Raw genomic sequence first — 13,239 nt, 5'->3', positions numbered from 1 at the left:
AATTATATTTTTTATAGTTAATATTACAAAAAAAAAAAAAATTTTTTTTTTGATTTTTACATTTAACTAATAAAATGTTATATGTATTTGGGTAGTGAAGTTAACATAGATTGTAATGAAATGTTTTAAATTCTTTAAAGTGCAAAGGATGAAGAAAAGGAAAAAACCGTTGAAAACATTCGGAAGCCATGCTCATTGAATACTCTCCTCACGTGACTAGTTTTTTGCTTGTTGAGTCTGATGTGTTTCTACCGTAATCTCTTTGTTTGTGTCCGTGTCACTCTTATTTGTCTAATTCATGATTTTTTTTTTTTTTTTTTTTTTCTTTTTATAATTATTTCTTTTGTATAATCTGTTGTGGAGGATGAGCCGCAATGTATTCTAAGGATCTTAGTATAGCTTCCGGTATAGGTGGCGGTGTTGGTAAATGATCGCCGCTAGGCTGAAAACCATTTTCATCGGCTGTATAGCTAATAAAGAATTTCTCGCCTTCAGGTGATACGAAAGCATAAGAACCGGCCGCTCCTTGAATATTGCCCGCCTCCTGTTGTTGTATACCGTTGCTCGTCTCGAAAGCATAATTAAAATTACCATCAGCGTCGGCCTCATCGTTCTTATAACTTAATATTTCCGCATCCTTATCGATATTATCGGCGTAGACGGCAGAGGCCACTAGTATTGTTATGAGAATTAACTGCAAGTAAGGAAATGTAGGAAGAAATTAATACCCCTTTGCCGTATTAAAATGCTATTCTATGTTTTATACGACACATTTACAATAACAACAACACAATACGTAAGAAAAACGGTAAATTAAATTAAAACTTTTGTGTATTTCTCGTTTAAAATTTCTTTTCTTTTTCAATGTTTAAAATATTATCTTTTTCTTCTTCTTTCTCTAAATCTATATTTATTTATTTAGTGCATTTCGCGGCGCGACAATATTCATATTCATTGTCTAATAAATTAATAATTAATTACTCACAATTTTAAACATTTTGCTTTATTGCGTTTCGATAAACTGTTTGCGATTTCGTTGAAAGCATTTGCTTTTATATCTACTAGAAGCTTAAGAGCTTAAGTGCACAATGAGCGCATAAGTTGAAGAGGAGATTGTTTCCAGTATATTTAGCATTATAAGCAAAAGCAAGAAGAAACAGAAGATTTCAAAGCCAATAATAACTGCATCTTCCAACGCGATCGTCACCACCACCACCACCACCGCCATCATCGTCATCATCATCATCATCATCATCATCATCACGATCACTATCAATAGCACAAGAGTCACATGTTTACCTGTAGATCTGTGCAATGATTGCATACCAGTGCAATTAATTTACCTTAATACATAGGCAAACGCTTATGTTAATAGATAAATAAATAATTCAGAGAAAAAAAAATGCGATTTTTTCAAAATCAAAACTCCTGTCACAAAAAAATTGCACACGAATACAACGCTTATACACGCTGCTTTAAGTTATCAAACGAGAAATACTGAATATATCAGATGTACTTGCGCGCACTTTTCAGTCATCTACGGTTATATGCATTGCAAAGAACTTCAGTATGCTGGCTGATATTCATTACTTAAGTGGGATGTGAGAATGAAGAAAATGAAGAAAACAAATAAATTGATAATGATAATAATAATAACAATAATAATAATAATAATAATTAATAATAATAACAATACAATGGATGGAAAATATTCACAAGGGATTTTCGTTATGATGTGATGATATACTTTTAATAATTTAAGTGATCTTTTTTTTGTCTCTATTTTATTGCATTTGAAAATTTTGTATGCAAAAACAATGATCGGACATTAGTCATCATCTTATAAGGCCATCATCATTATCTCATTTTACAATTACGCGACGTAAAGGCTTAAGTTGGCCGAATTTTGATATTTTTTTTTTGAAAGAATTTTTCTGTAATTCAAAGCTTGATCTATCTGATGCAGTGTAATATTCCGGTCTGGATTAAAATCTGTGAAAATATATTGAAGAAGCGAAAATACACCCATTGATTTAAGGAGATCTTAAAAAGAGGACACATAGACAGACAGAAGTTTTTTCAGAAATTCTTCCGACAAGGAAGACTGAAATTTCACAATTACGCCGCATCGACTTTTTTCATGTCCGTTATCTATGGTAAGAAATGATCTCCAATTTGAGCTCTTGTTACATACTATGTTAAATTCTAAACTATAGAACTAATCCCGATTTGTCGGTTGTTAAAATCAAATTATAAAAACTGTGTTATAACTGAAATGTTTGGTGTGAAGCAAGTTTCTCCAGATTTGTTTACCTATTTTGAGGTTATGTATTCATTTTTTTTGCTTTGTTTAGATAAGTTGGATTAGGGCCGTTGTCGTCCCTAAATTGTGATAAATTTTTTTTCATTGTTGATCCTTTGCGTTAACTTTTCTGACTTTATTAAGCTTCTTTCATCAGTGTTCGTAAACTTTGAGGTTATGAATTCTTCTGTTATTCAATTTTATGCTTATTGATTGGGTAAATTTTCGTTCAATGTTTTTCTAGTTAAGTTAGGTGCTGAAGATGATTGTGTTTTCGCAACGGCAGCATAAAAACTTGTATTCACATTTATTTACCTTTCCTGTTACGTTTCCACTTGTCGAAATCTTTCATTTATCAACGACCTTTACCGGTTAGCCATACATTTCCTTCTCTTATCCGATTATGCGATGCCAACATTTTGGTGCTTTGCTAATTGTGGGCGTGCTAGTTAGTTGATGAATAATTCTTCTTATACTGCGGAATCTTTTTATTAAGCTTTAGATAATTATGCGCCTGTCAAGCTTAAGTTATAGTTTAATGCTCCATGTCGACGAGTCTATTGTCGCCTGTAACTATCAATAAAGGATATGCCAGTTGGGTTGTCAATTTCTGCCGCCGCGACTATTCTAAGAAGATAGACATGGGATATGCTCCGATTGGAAACATTCTCAACAGCGTTCGTTCACGTTCGCGAAAATACCTCAGTGCAGTAAATTGCATCAAAATATCTAAAAAATTGTGGCCTATCAATTGAACGCATAAAAACTAAAGCAGACAGACGAATAGGCAAACTTTGATCGATTGGTATAATACAAGGCGGGTGGGACCTTGTGGATGTTGCATATATTTGCACAAACTTAATACACCCGCGTCCCATCTAAGGGTTAGGGTATAAAAAGTGAAGTACTTAAAAATTTTTGCTGAATCATCTCGAAAACGATATACTATATGATATATTTTACGATTTATACATTAAGTGGATAGTGGATAGATTTTTAATCTATCTTTGAACCAAATATCATAGAATAGTTAGTGACACGTACCACCAATGGTATGTGGTATAAACATATGCTCAAAAATATACTCACCATATTGAAGTAATCTGCAGAAAACTTAACAACAGATTTTTCAAACCTTTACTTTCACAAATGTTTTTTTGAATTGAAGGGAAAGGTAATATACTAATAATATTGGATGAGGTTATTAACCGTAACTTTCGATATTAATACCAAAGTCTTTGTCATGGCGCATGTTTAATTTATGGAAAGCTTCGATAAATAAAGTTAAAATATAAAAATGAAAAGTTTTTATTAATAAGAAGAAAAACGTAACGCGCATATATTCACTGTGCAAAGAAATAGAAGTAGAAGACAGAAAGAAGGTTTAGTTTTTGTTCTATCCCATACGCACAAAAGATGAAGGATAGAATTATTGATCAAGCAAGATTTTTGGGATTTAGGTCTTAAACTTTAGCAATACCGTGCGCCTTGATTAATTGATTTAACTGTTATCTAAACTAAGGCGACATTTTTTTTTTTTTTTTTTGTTAAGGAAATTTATTGGTTTCTATGAACCCATAGGGCACTGTGTGTAATTGTATTAGTCATGAAAGAGTTACAGAACAGAAAGCAAAAAAAAAGATGCTCTACGACCAATCATAATAATCGTCAACTGCCGGCATAAGGAAAAATTTACTTGACCACAAGATTAGAAATATATTCCTTTAGTCAAGTTTCTCTTACACATTACCATGAAGACGACTCCCAACGTCACGAAGTCATTGAAGCATTTTTAAGACTAAAGCCACTATGATTAAAGTAATAGCGAAAAATGTTGTTGTTACCAATAGACGCAAAGTTCGATAAGCTGACGACGAAGACAGCAAGACAAGAAAACGTATTATATTTGGAGGTAAATGGAAGGAAGGTGTGGTGAATAGGTTAACAACAATAAAACGTAAGTCAAACAATTTGAATTTTTGTGAAGCTCCCTGAAGGATACTACGATGCCTTAAGTCTAATGTGCACGAGCCATTGTACAAAATAATATATTGGATCCACTACAATGAGGTTGCAGAAAAAGCTGAGAGCTTCATAGCATAGACGTTATGAGGACGTGGTTAAACTAGCAATCGTTACACCTACATTAGCAATGCTATAGTAATCATCGGTATTCTGGGCACTCATACAATTGACGCTCATTTGAGTCTCTTTAAGAAGATCGTTGTCTTGAATTCAGCAATTTTCTCGTTTTTCTTTAACTTCGTACATGGGAAGTTTTGGGGTTTGGCCCAGTGGCGTCAGACATTGATTAATGTACATACTCATGACCGTAGCTCACCATCAATAATGTCAACGATAGTACGTGAGTTTAGATGGCATCTCCACAATGCTATTATTGAATTTAAGCTGGATGTCATTCTTCTTGCTCAACCTGTTGGATTAATTAGCATAGCAATTAGCGGCGATATTATTAGCATCAGCCAGAAGGTTATCTGGTTGAGCAGGCATATCCCATATGCGCATGCTTCGTGGAACTCTTGCAACATTACATTCAAGTTCTGGCAAACGTGATTAACGATTTCTGGCGAATGCGATGAGATGGCATAAATTCTTACGGACCATGCATGCTGTTCAAACAATTAAAGGAGAGGCTACGATTACCAAGCTATTAGTACCGCATGCTCTTTCGCATGACTAATTTTGTCACATTTTTGATAAAAGAAATTAATGGTTGAACTTTTTTACACACTTGCTTGTTTATCAAGCGCGACAAGTCTAGGCTATTGAGGCGAAATTTAGAATATATTTATGCAAGATATGTTTCAAAAGTAAATGCGAACAATTTTAATATTTAATCTTATTTTCATCATCGCTCCTTCGTTGACCATCTGTCAAATTCGTTTTATGGCCATACAATGCGGCGCTAGTGTGCAACTTACTCTGCCTTAAGTGTTTCTCTTCACAGATCATCACAGATCATCAATTGATAAAAGATTACATGCACTTGTATAATTGTATAGGTAAAGGTAGAGTTTGAAAGTGCTATAAGATCAATTTTTCATTGTATTACATAACTGGTTGCACTTCAATCAGTTTTAAAGTATTGATCACATATGAAGTTCTTATCACTCTTAATCTGTAGAAATTTTATTATAGAACCATATTTAAGGGTATACTTAAAGGGAGTGACTGCACTTTTTAGACGCAACTCGTCTCGTCACTTTTCTGACATGGACGGCTGATTTGTGGGATATATATGTAATTTGAGATCATTCAATGACACGGATGATGTTATCGCTCATCGATTAACAGATGATAGAAATTTTTATTTTATTTTTTTATTTATTTTTTTTAAATTCAATTTATACTAATAACAAAAATATAACGGCTTGTATAATCTCTAAAGCACCATCTAATCGCATTAAATCTTTTATATATATTTAGATTTGAAAACTACTTAGATCTTTGGATTAGTGCTTAAAGTTACGATCATCTTGATAATTAGCTTTTCAATGTAAAAAAGTCTTCTCTGTTGTAATATTTTCTATATAAATCACAGAAGAGAAGCACAGAAAACTTGCTTACAACATTTACGTATCGTCCGTCGTCTTATTTAATTAATGTTTTTTTTTTTTTTTTCTAAAAAGCATTAAAAATAAAGCACACACATCGGCACGTTAAGAAACATTTTAAATACATACCGATTTCTTTTAAATTAAAATTTTTATCTTTTACGTAATAATTACAAATCTCAAGTTCACCTCAACCGTTTTATGCAGTCGAGTGTATGATAATTTTATGAAATATTCAGATTAATACCTACAAATATCAGAATAATTATCATACATACACGCATGCACGTATATGCATAATTTTTCAACAAAAAAAAAAAAATATGACAGTGATGAAGACGATGATGATGATGCTAGCAGTGATGATACGACCACCATAATGATGATGATGATGATGATGATGATGATGATGATGACATGCTATGGCTTGTAAATGAAATAAAGATTTCAAAAATGCTTTAAGCCAAGAACCAGTTTTCAAAATGCTATAATGTAATAAAATATGAAATTTAAAAATATTAAAAATTTACTTCTTGTTTGTAAACATCAATCTATCTCTATGCTTTATCATAACATAAATTGTTGAATACAACATTCGTAATTTCGTAAAATATATATAAAAATGTTCACAAATTATTCTAATGATTTAATTGCTCTTCTCTGACAATATAAATAACATCAAGTAATTGTTATTTATGTTTTGATGAAGGGAGAAAAAACAAAAAAATAAGAAAAAAGTCGTAGTCACCTTAGAATGATACTTAAGTGCACACACAAAATTCAGCAAAATCGTCTTTTTTCATAATAAAATAATTCGCTGCTAATATTCAACTCTTTCTTAAATGATGGCATCAAAGTTAGTAAAGATTTTCATCAAAAAATTTTCAATTAATTTTTAAATTTTCTTTATAACTCGTATCATATATGAATAAAACAACATAAAAATTATATTATAGTGGGACGCGCGGCCCACGCTTAAACAACCTACACAACTTTGGTTAGTGCAGTTATTTATATAACGACTTTTCAAAATATAGGTTTCTATGAAAAGACGGATGGATTGACAAGCCTTGGGTGTCCCATTCATGGTATGAAGAACGAAGTACATATATGAAAATGGTATCAAAAACCTGTGTGGAAGTGTGTGTGATATGGTTTATTTTGAATCTTTCTTAGGATCCCTTAAGAGTTTCAACAAATTTCCTTCCTCATCGATTGTCTTAGTGCAGGAATCATTATGAATTGTTTTTCTCTTTCCGAGTTTTATGCAAACAATTCTATGAATCTTTACTATTTACTCTCGATAGACAGCTGCTCAAGACGTCTTAAAGCGAAATTTGACACTATTTTGCAAGCTTGTTGATACTTTATGAGTTGTACTTACTTATTACTCTTTAGGGTGGGCCGTGTGTTTTAGTGTTACTAGGAGTTCAGTTTGTATATCAATGAGTTCTCACTCAATGCTCTACTTACCATCTCTCAACATTATTTTAGATAAATTATATATTTATATAGTGGACTGGTCCGCCTAAGTGGCCTAGTAGGCTAGAGTCTCGACAAGCAATTTCAATGGTCGTGGGCTCAAATCTCAAGTGCCGCAGGGATTTTAAGAAAGCCGAATAAAGCCTTTAGATGCTTAGTGCTTTAAGACTTTTACTTTTCGAATTCATTCTTTGGCTAAATTTATAATAATAACACGTTGAACTGAATGTGTCATCATCATCTACATTGCAATGAATTTTCAGACAAAGTATTGTCACCGTAGTCACGCCATCATAGATAGGTATTTCGTATACTTTTTAGGTTTGGTAGGTAGAATTTACCGCCTTTGTATATTGTGTGTTATATGTTAATATTTTTGCATTAGTTGTGTAATAGGTAATGTTTCGGGCAAAATAAATAAATAATAAATATTGATAATAGAAAATTGATAATTAAATGAAAGCCAATTCGGACCGATAGGTATTTTCTTTTTCTTCTTTCTTTTATATATGTATGAAATTTCTTTTTAGTTTTTTTTAGCAATCAGTTCGTATGTTTTAAACTTTATCTCCGACTTTAATGTAAGAACACACACATATCTACAAATTTATTATTTTTCATTTTAACATTTGTAACTTTACGAAAAACTGAGTAACACATGAACGGTCTCCGTAACTTTAAAAAAGAGAAAATCTCTGTCTGATTAAGATCCTATATATTTTGTTAAGTCTCTATCTGATATACTCTTATGAGTATTACTAACATAATGCAAATGAAGTATACATACCCATCACCGAAAGATGATGGGTAAATATGTATGCAAGACAATAATAATAATAATAATAATAATAATAATAATAATAACAAACGTGAGAGGTAAATTGATTTTTATTCAAGGCAACTTTTAATAGATGAAAATTATCGCAAAATTTTGGTTTCTTTTCACATATTTTACATGCATTTATATGCAATTGTAAGTGAATATTTTAAGAATTGCAAATTGCAAATAATTCTTTTGATAACACGTTTCGTAAATACTAATGTCATTCAAACTAAAAATTCTGTTTTTTTAAGATCAAAAAGCGCTTGAATTGAATGCTTGTAGTTCAAATTGCTTGCTATGCAAAATAAATACTTTCATAATTCAATCGTCAATTAACATATTAATCACTTGAAATCCCAAATAGTTGTTAAAGTTCATAAATCGCTGGCCCTGTTATAAAAGCTTAATAAATAGAAGGAAAAAAAAAAATAAATAAATAACGAAAGACTTAAGAAACAAACTTGTTAGCAATTTACTGATGAACATATCGAATCGAATCGAATTAACATAATTAACGATCATTTTATGCAAGAACATTACAATCACATGATTGCCAGATATAAATCTCACAGTTGATCTGAATTTTTAATACCAATTAAATGTCAAATGTAAGATTACTTACAATGCCGCAAAAGATTGAAAAATAATATATAAATTAACTATGAAATTAATATCGAGTGAAAAACGAAACTTCAACACTCGTCGTTTCACTCGCTGCACACTAAAATGATTTATAAATAAAACTCACCCGTCAATATGTCAATATTTTTGTACCCATCACTGTAAAAGGCGACTATACTCATTTTGTTTTTGTTTTTTTTTTTTTTAATTTATGTAACACCGAAAAGGAACCTTCCTAGTCGAAAGCCTAAAAAAAATATATATTTTTGACTGATTGATATTCTAAACTGAATTTAGCCATGTCTGTCCGTCTATGTGTCTGTATGGTGTTGGTTGTCGGCACTTACCTGATCATAAAAATTAAGATATCGACTTCAAGTTTGATAAAAATGTTGGAATTTTTTTTCATACAGCTTACTATTGAAAATGGACTGAATTGCACTGAGCTCTGCTCAGCCTGCAGTGGACCATAAACTGCACGTACATCACTTTTTCCCTAACAACAATTTGTGAGTTTTTGTGCCTTTAGAAGGCTGAAATTTTTCACATTTACTTTACGAAGCTCTCTAACCTATAGGTGCAAAAATTTCAAATAGCCGCCACGCCTTTACAAAGTTACAAATAATTAAATTTTATTTCTTTTTCACTTTGTTGAGATTTTATGCTCATTTATGATAACGAAAACAAGACAAAATGTTTAAAGCTATTTTATACATCCCTCAAGTGTAGAGACTGCCGGCCTAAACGTGGGTTAATTCTGAAATGAATATGGTAGACAAAGCGATTAATTTTTTCTTAATAATATCAGCGATGTGGGTATCAAACAAAATAATTTCGAGAGTGGAATGTCAAAAGCATGGTGGTGGGTATGTGAGATTCGGCCCATGCCGAATATGACTTTCTTACTTGTTATTATTGCTATTATTATTATTATTATTATAATTTTTATACCCCAAACCACTTATGGTGCGAGGGTATATTAAGTTTATGCAAATATAGGTAACAAGCAACAGGATTTGAAATTGAACCGCCTTTTATTATACCGATCGATTCAAAATCCCTCTCTGAATCGATCAAAATTTGTATGTATATGTATGGTCCGGCTATGTTGTCTTTATTTGTTTCTACTGTGGAATATTTCGTTGGTCATTCGTCTGTGAGACATAATAACATTTTTCAAGTGATGCAAAAAGATCCCATATTTTTTGAAAACATTAACAGAGAATCCCAGCACATCTTGAAGAGGCCAAAAAAGTGAACTTGACATCGCTTTGACATCTCCTCTTTCGTCTTTTCATATTTGAGTACATATACTATCTAAAAATAAGTGAATTTCCGGAGATATTTAAAAGCGGGACCATTTTTGATAACAAAAGCGTTTCGATTATAATGACTTCACATCCGAAGTCGGCTAAATTTCTACTACTTCTTTTCGTATATGGCATCTTCCTATGTCTGAAAACAACTGTGAGAGTAGGACGTGCTGCCTATATTGAAGGGATGAAGGGAAGACTGGGCGTCATTTCAAAGCACGCGTACTATTCAAAACATTCAATCTGACTTTTAATATAAGAAACGACGCTAGAGAGAAAAAAGAAGAAGTGGAAAAGCTAAATTCGCTTTTGAAGGAATCATTGATGCACCGCCAACTCTGAACAAATACATTTCCTAAGCCTAACTTGGTGTGTTGATTTTTCTAAAAGGAACCATTCCACCATACCGCAGCGAATCTAATCCAAATTCTACGGTGTTTGAAAATGTATATATATGTGTATGTATATGTGTGTATATATATATTTGTATATAATGTTGGTTATAAATTCACCATTCAAAGTCTATCACTGCTTCTGTCATTTTCTAAAAATCATTCAAAAATTCCGTGCGTGGAAGCATCAACTGTCTTTTACGGGTATGTACAAAATAACCTATATCTGAGTACCGGTTGAATAAACAATAATCCATCTATTGAAACCCATGCTGTACGACAATGGGAAGAATTGACAACGCTACCCAAGGTTCAGCTAAGCATGTCCGTCTGTTCATTTGTGATCCTTTGCAACATAATGTGAAAATGACCCAAACCGATGGAAAGACACGTCTATGCAAAAAAAAAAAACCCCTGAACACTTTTCCTTCCTTTCGTAAATAGCATTGTAGTGCACTAGAACCTATTTCACCTAAGTAGGTGATGCTAACTTCGCTAATGGGTTTTCAAATTCCATTTCGGGGTTTTCAGCAAGGAAGATCGCAAGATCAAGCTCTAAAGCTATTATATAACACATGTCTTCAACAAATTTGGCTTAATTGGGTGAATTCAGTCGAAATTTTTGTTTTTTAGAGCAATCAAGAAAACTTCACGAATAAGTCATGTACATAGCGGTTGCCTTATTCGCCCCGTACTTTGATAATTTAGCATAACGACAATAAAAAGTATAAAATGAGTATCCGCGATTCAACTTGCTATAAATCCAAGAGCGCATGATAATGTAAAATGTGTTTCCCTCTTTGTCGCATAAATCTTCTACTACTTGTTTGCATTGCGCGCAACCTAAATTCACCTTGAGACGCCAAATAATTTTCGCACTTTTCTTTTTCGTGTTTCCTGTTGTTGATGCGCCGAAAAGAGCTGTCCCTCTATCCATTCTACATTCTATTTACAAGTTCAACAATATGTTGTTCGCATAGGCTAAAGCAGAAGGCGGACAGTGCAAAGAGTGCCTGCTTCGCATTCCGATACTCTTACTTGTGGAAGCATTTATTTATTTATTTTATTTATTTTTTTTTTTTTATTTAAATTGATTTCAAACGATCTCATATGTATGTTTAGCATAATGTTAGTTTTACAAAAATCCCATTTATAGATCGAAAAACTCTATCGAAATAATTATTCACATATACATACAAAATATTGTAGCTTTTTATAATTCTTGTATAACTAATACAAAACTCTACGTTAATGTTTACTGCAAAGTTTAAACCAAGATCAACATATGTATATACCATGCAGATATGCTGTATCGATGCGTGTTACTGACCTTGCGGCAACAAATCTACGTATAATACATAAATTGTGCGCTTCAATATTGTTAATAATGAGTTTTTGATTTATTCACAATGATGCTAACCGCTGAGTACGCAACTAAAATCATCGGTAAGATTTTAGTATGAATGGAAGTTTTTTCTGACTAATTTGAATTCCATCTATTAACACGAAAATAAAACAAGATTTTCTTTTTATTTCTTCTCACTTTATGATAACCAAAAACTTATTGTAATGTTGATGAAGATATGCCGGTCGATGAAGGTATAGTTGAAAATATCTCAAAAAAAAAAAGAAGTTTTTTAAGGATTTTTTTTTTTTTTTTTTCTTAAAACGAAAAAAACCCACACGAAACTAGTTTAAATGTAATGTTACTGTTAAACAAGAAGAGCCCTTCGTCGCTAATGTCTTTTGTGCTATAAAAGCACTTGAGTTTAACAAAAGTTAAAACAGTTTTGAAAAACTCCTTCAAGATAAAAGTCTTTTCAAGAGAAAATCCAACACTAAAAATGAAACTTGTAAGTGTTGTTTGTATTATGCAATTTCATTTGATTTTTAATGCATAGTATTCCAAGTAAAAACAATAAAAATATCAAGAAAAAACAAAAAAACAAAAAAAACAATAATTTGCTTTCAGTTCACTTGCATCGTTTCGTTAACGTTCATGGTCATTTGTCATGCTGACAACATTGATAAAAATGCGGTCATTCAGGGTTACTCGAATGAAGCCTCAGATCCCGAAGGTAATTACCAGTTCGGTTACGAAACCAGCAATGGTATACAATTTCAGGAAGCCGGTAATCCGGCTGGTGTTCGAGGATCTTTAAACTACGTATCACCTGACGGCGAGCATATAGCCTTAGCCTATACGGCCGACGAAGAAGGTTACCATCCAGTTGGCGATCATTTACCTACGCCGCCGCCTGTTCCCGCTTATGTATTGCGTGCTTTGGAATATATACGCTCGCATCCACCACCACAACTGAAAGACGCCACACAGCAGCAAAAGTAAATATACATCCAACTAATGTTTGTACTCTGCACCTATAATTTTGAATATGTTGTTAAAAAAAAAAAAAAAAAAAAAAAAAAAAAAAAACTATGGAAACTAAGCTTTAAAAAGGACGCAATCCCCCCATATACTATATATACATATATATATATACATATATTAAAGACGCATTCAAAGGCTGTTGATAGTTAAGATGCTTGTTTTGTTTTGAGAAATATTGTTGAAAATAAAAGCCGACTGAAGAAATCACGAATATTGAAAAGAAGAAAGAGTTGTTTCACTAAATCAAAACTGCGTCAAGTATTTTGCTTAAATTTTTCTTCAAGCAACAAAAAAAAAAACACACAAACCCATTAGTATACATCTAAATACCAATTATCCTAA

The 13,239-nt window shown here is 32.1% G+C and overlaps 2 protein-coding genes across 3 annotated transcripts; one reads left to right on the top strand and one right to left on the bottom strand.

The window, feature by feature from the left end:
• Positions 1 to 301: 301 nt before the first annotated feature.
• Positions 302 to 1,116, bottom strand: LOC119632401 (pupal cuticle protein Edg-78E). Its single transcript, XM_038025293.1, has 2 exons — positions 986 to 1,116; positions 302 to 694 (listed from the first exon to the last, which is right to left on the bottom strand). The coding sequence occupies exons 1-2, from the start codon at positions 995 to 997 to the stop codon at positions 335 to 337; spliced, it is 372 nt and encodes a 123-aa protein (XP_037881221.1). The 5' UTR covers positions 998 to 1,116; the 3' UTR covers positions 302 to 334.
• Positions 1,117 to 1,907: 791 nt separating this feature from the next.
• Positions 1,908 to 12,895, top strand: LOC119632400 (pupal cuticle protein Edg-78E). Of its 2 annotated transcripts, none has more exons than XM_038025291.1 (2): positions 1,908 to 2,156; positions 12,481 to 12,895. In XM_038025291.1, exons 1-2 carry the CDS (start codon positions 2,154 to 2,156, stop codon positions 12,853 to 12,855), a joined length of 378 nt encoding a protein of 125 aa, XP_037881219.1. In that variant the 5' UTR covers positions 1,908 to 2,153; the 3' UTR covers positions 12,856 to 12,895. The 2 variants fall into 2 exon arrangements, with proteins under 2 accessions (XP_037881219.1, XP_037881218.1); XM_038025290.1 differs by lacking the exon at positions 1,908 to 2,156 and adding an exon at positions 12,294 to 12,361.
• Positions 12,896 to 13,239: the final 344 nt, after the last annotated feature.

This window comes from Glossina fuscipes, unplaced genomic scaffold (assembly GCF_014805625.2).
Source record: "Glossina fuscipes isolate IAEA_lab_2018 unplaced genomic scaffold, Yale_Gfus_2 1, whole genome shotgun sequence".
NCBI classification, from domain to species: Eukaryota; Metazoa; Arthropoda; class Insecta; order Diptera; family Glossinidae; genus Glossina; species Glossina fuscipes.
The sequence above is the reverse complement of the archived record's forward strand: the minus strand, read 5'-3'. Positions and strand labels throughout refer to the sequence as shown.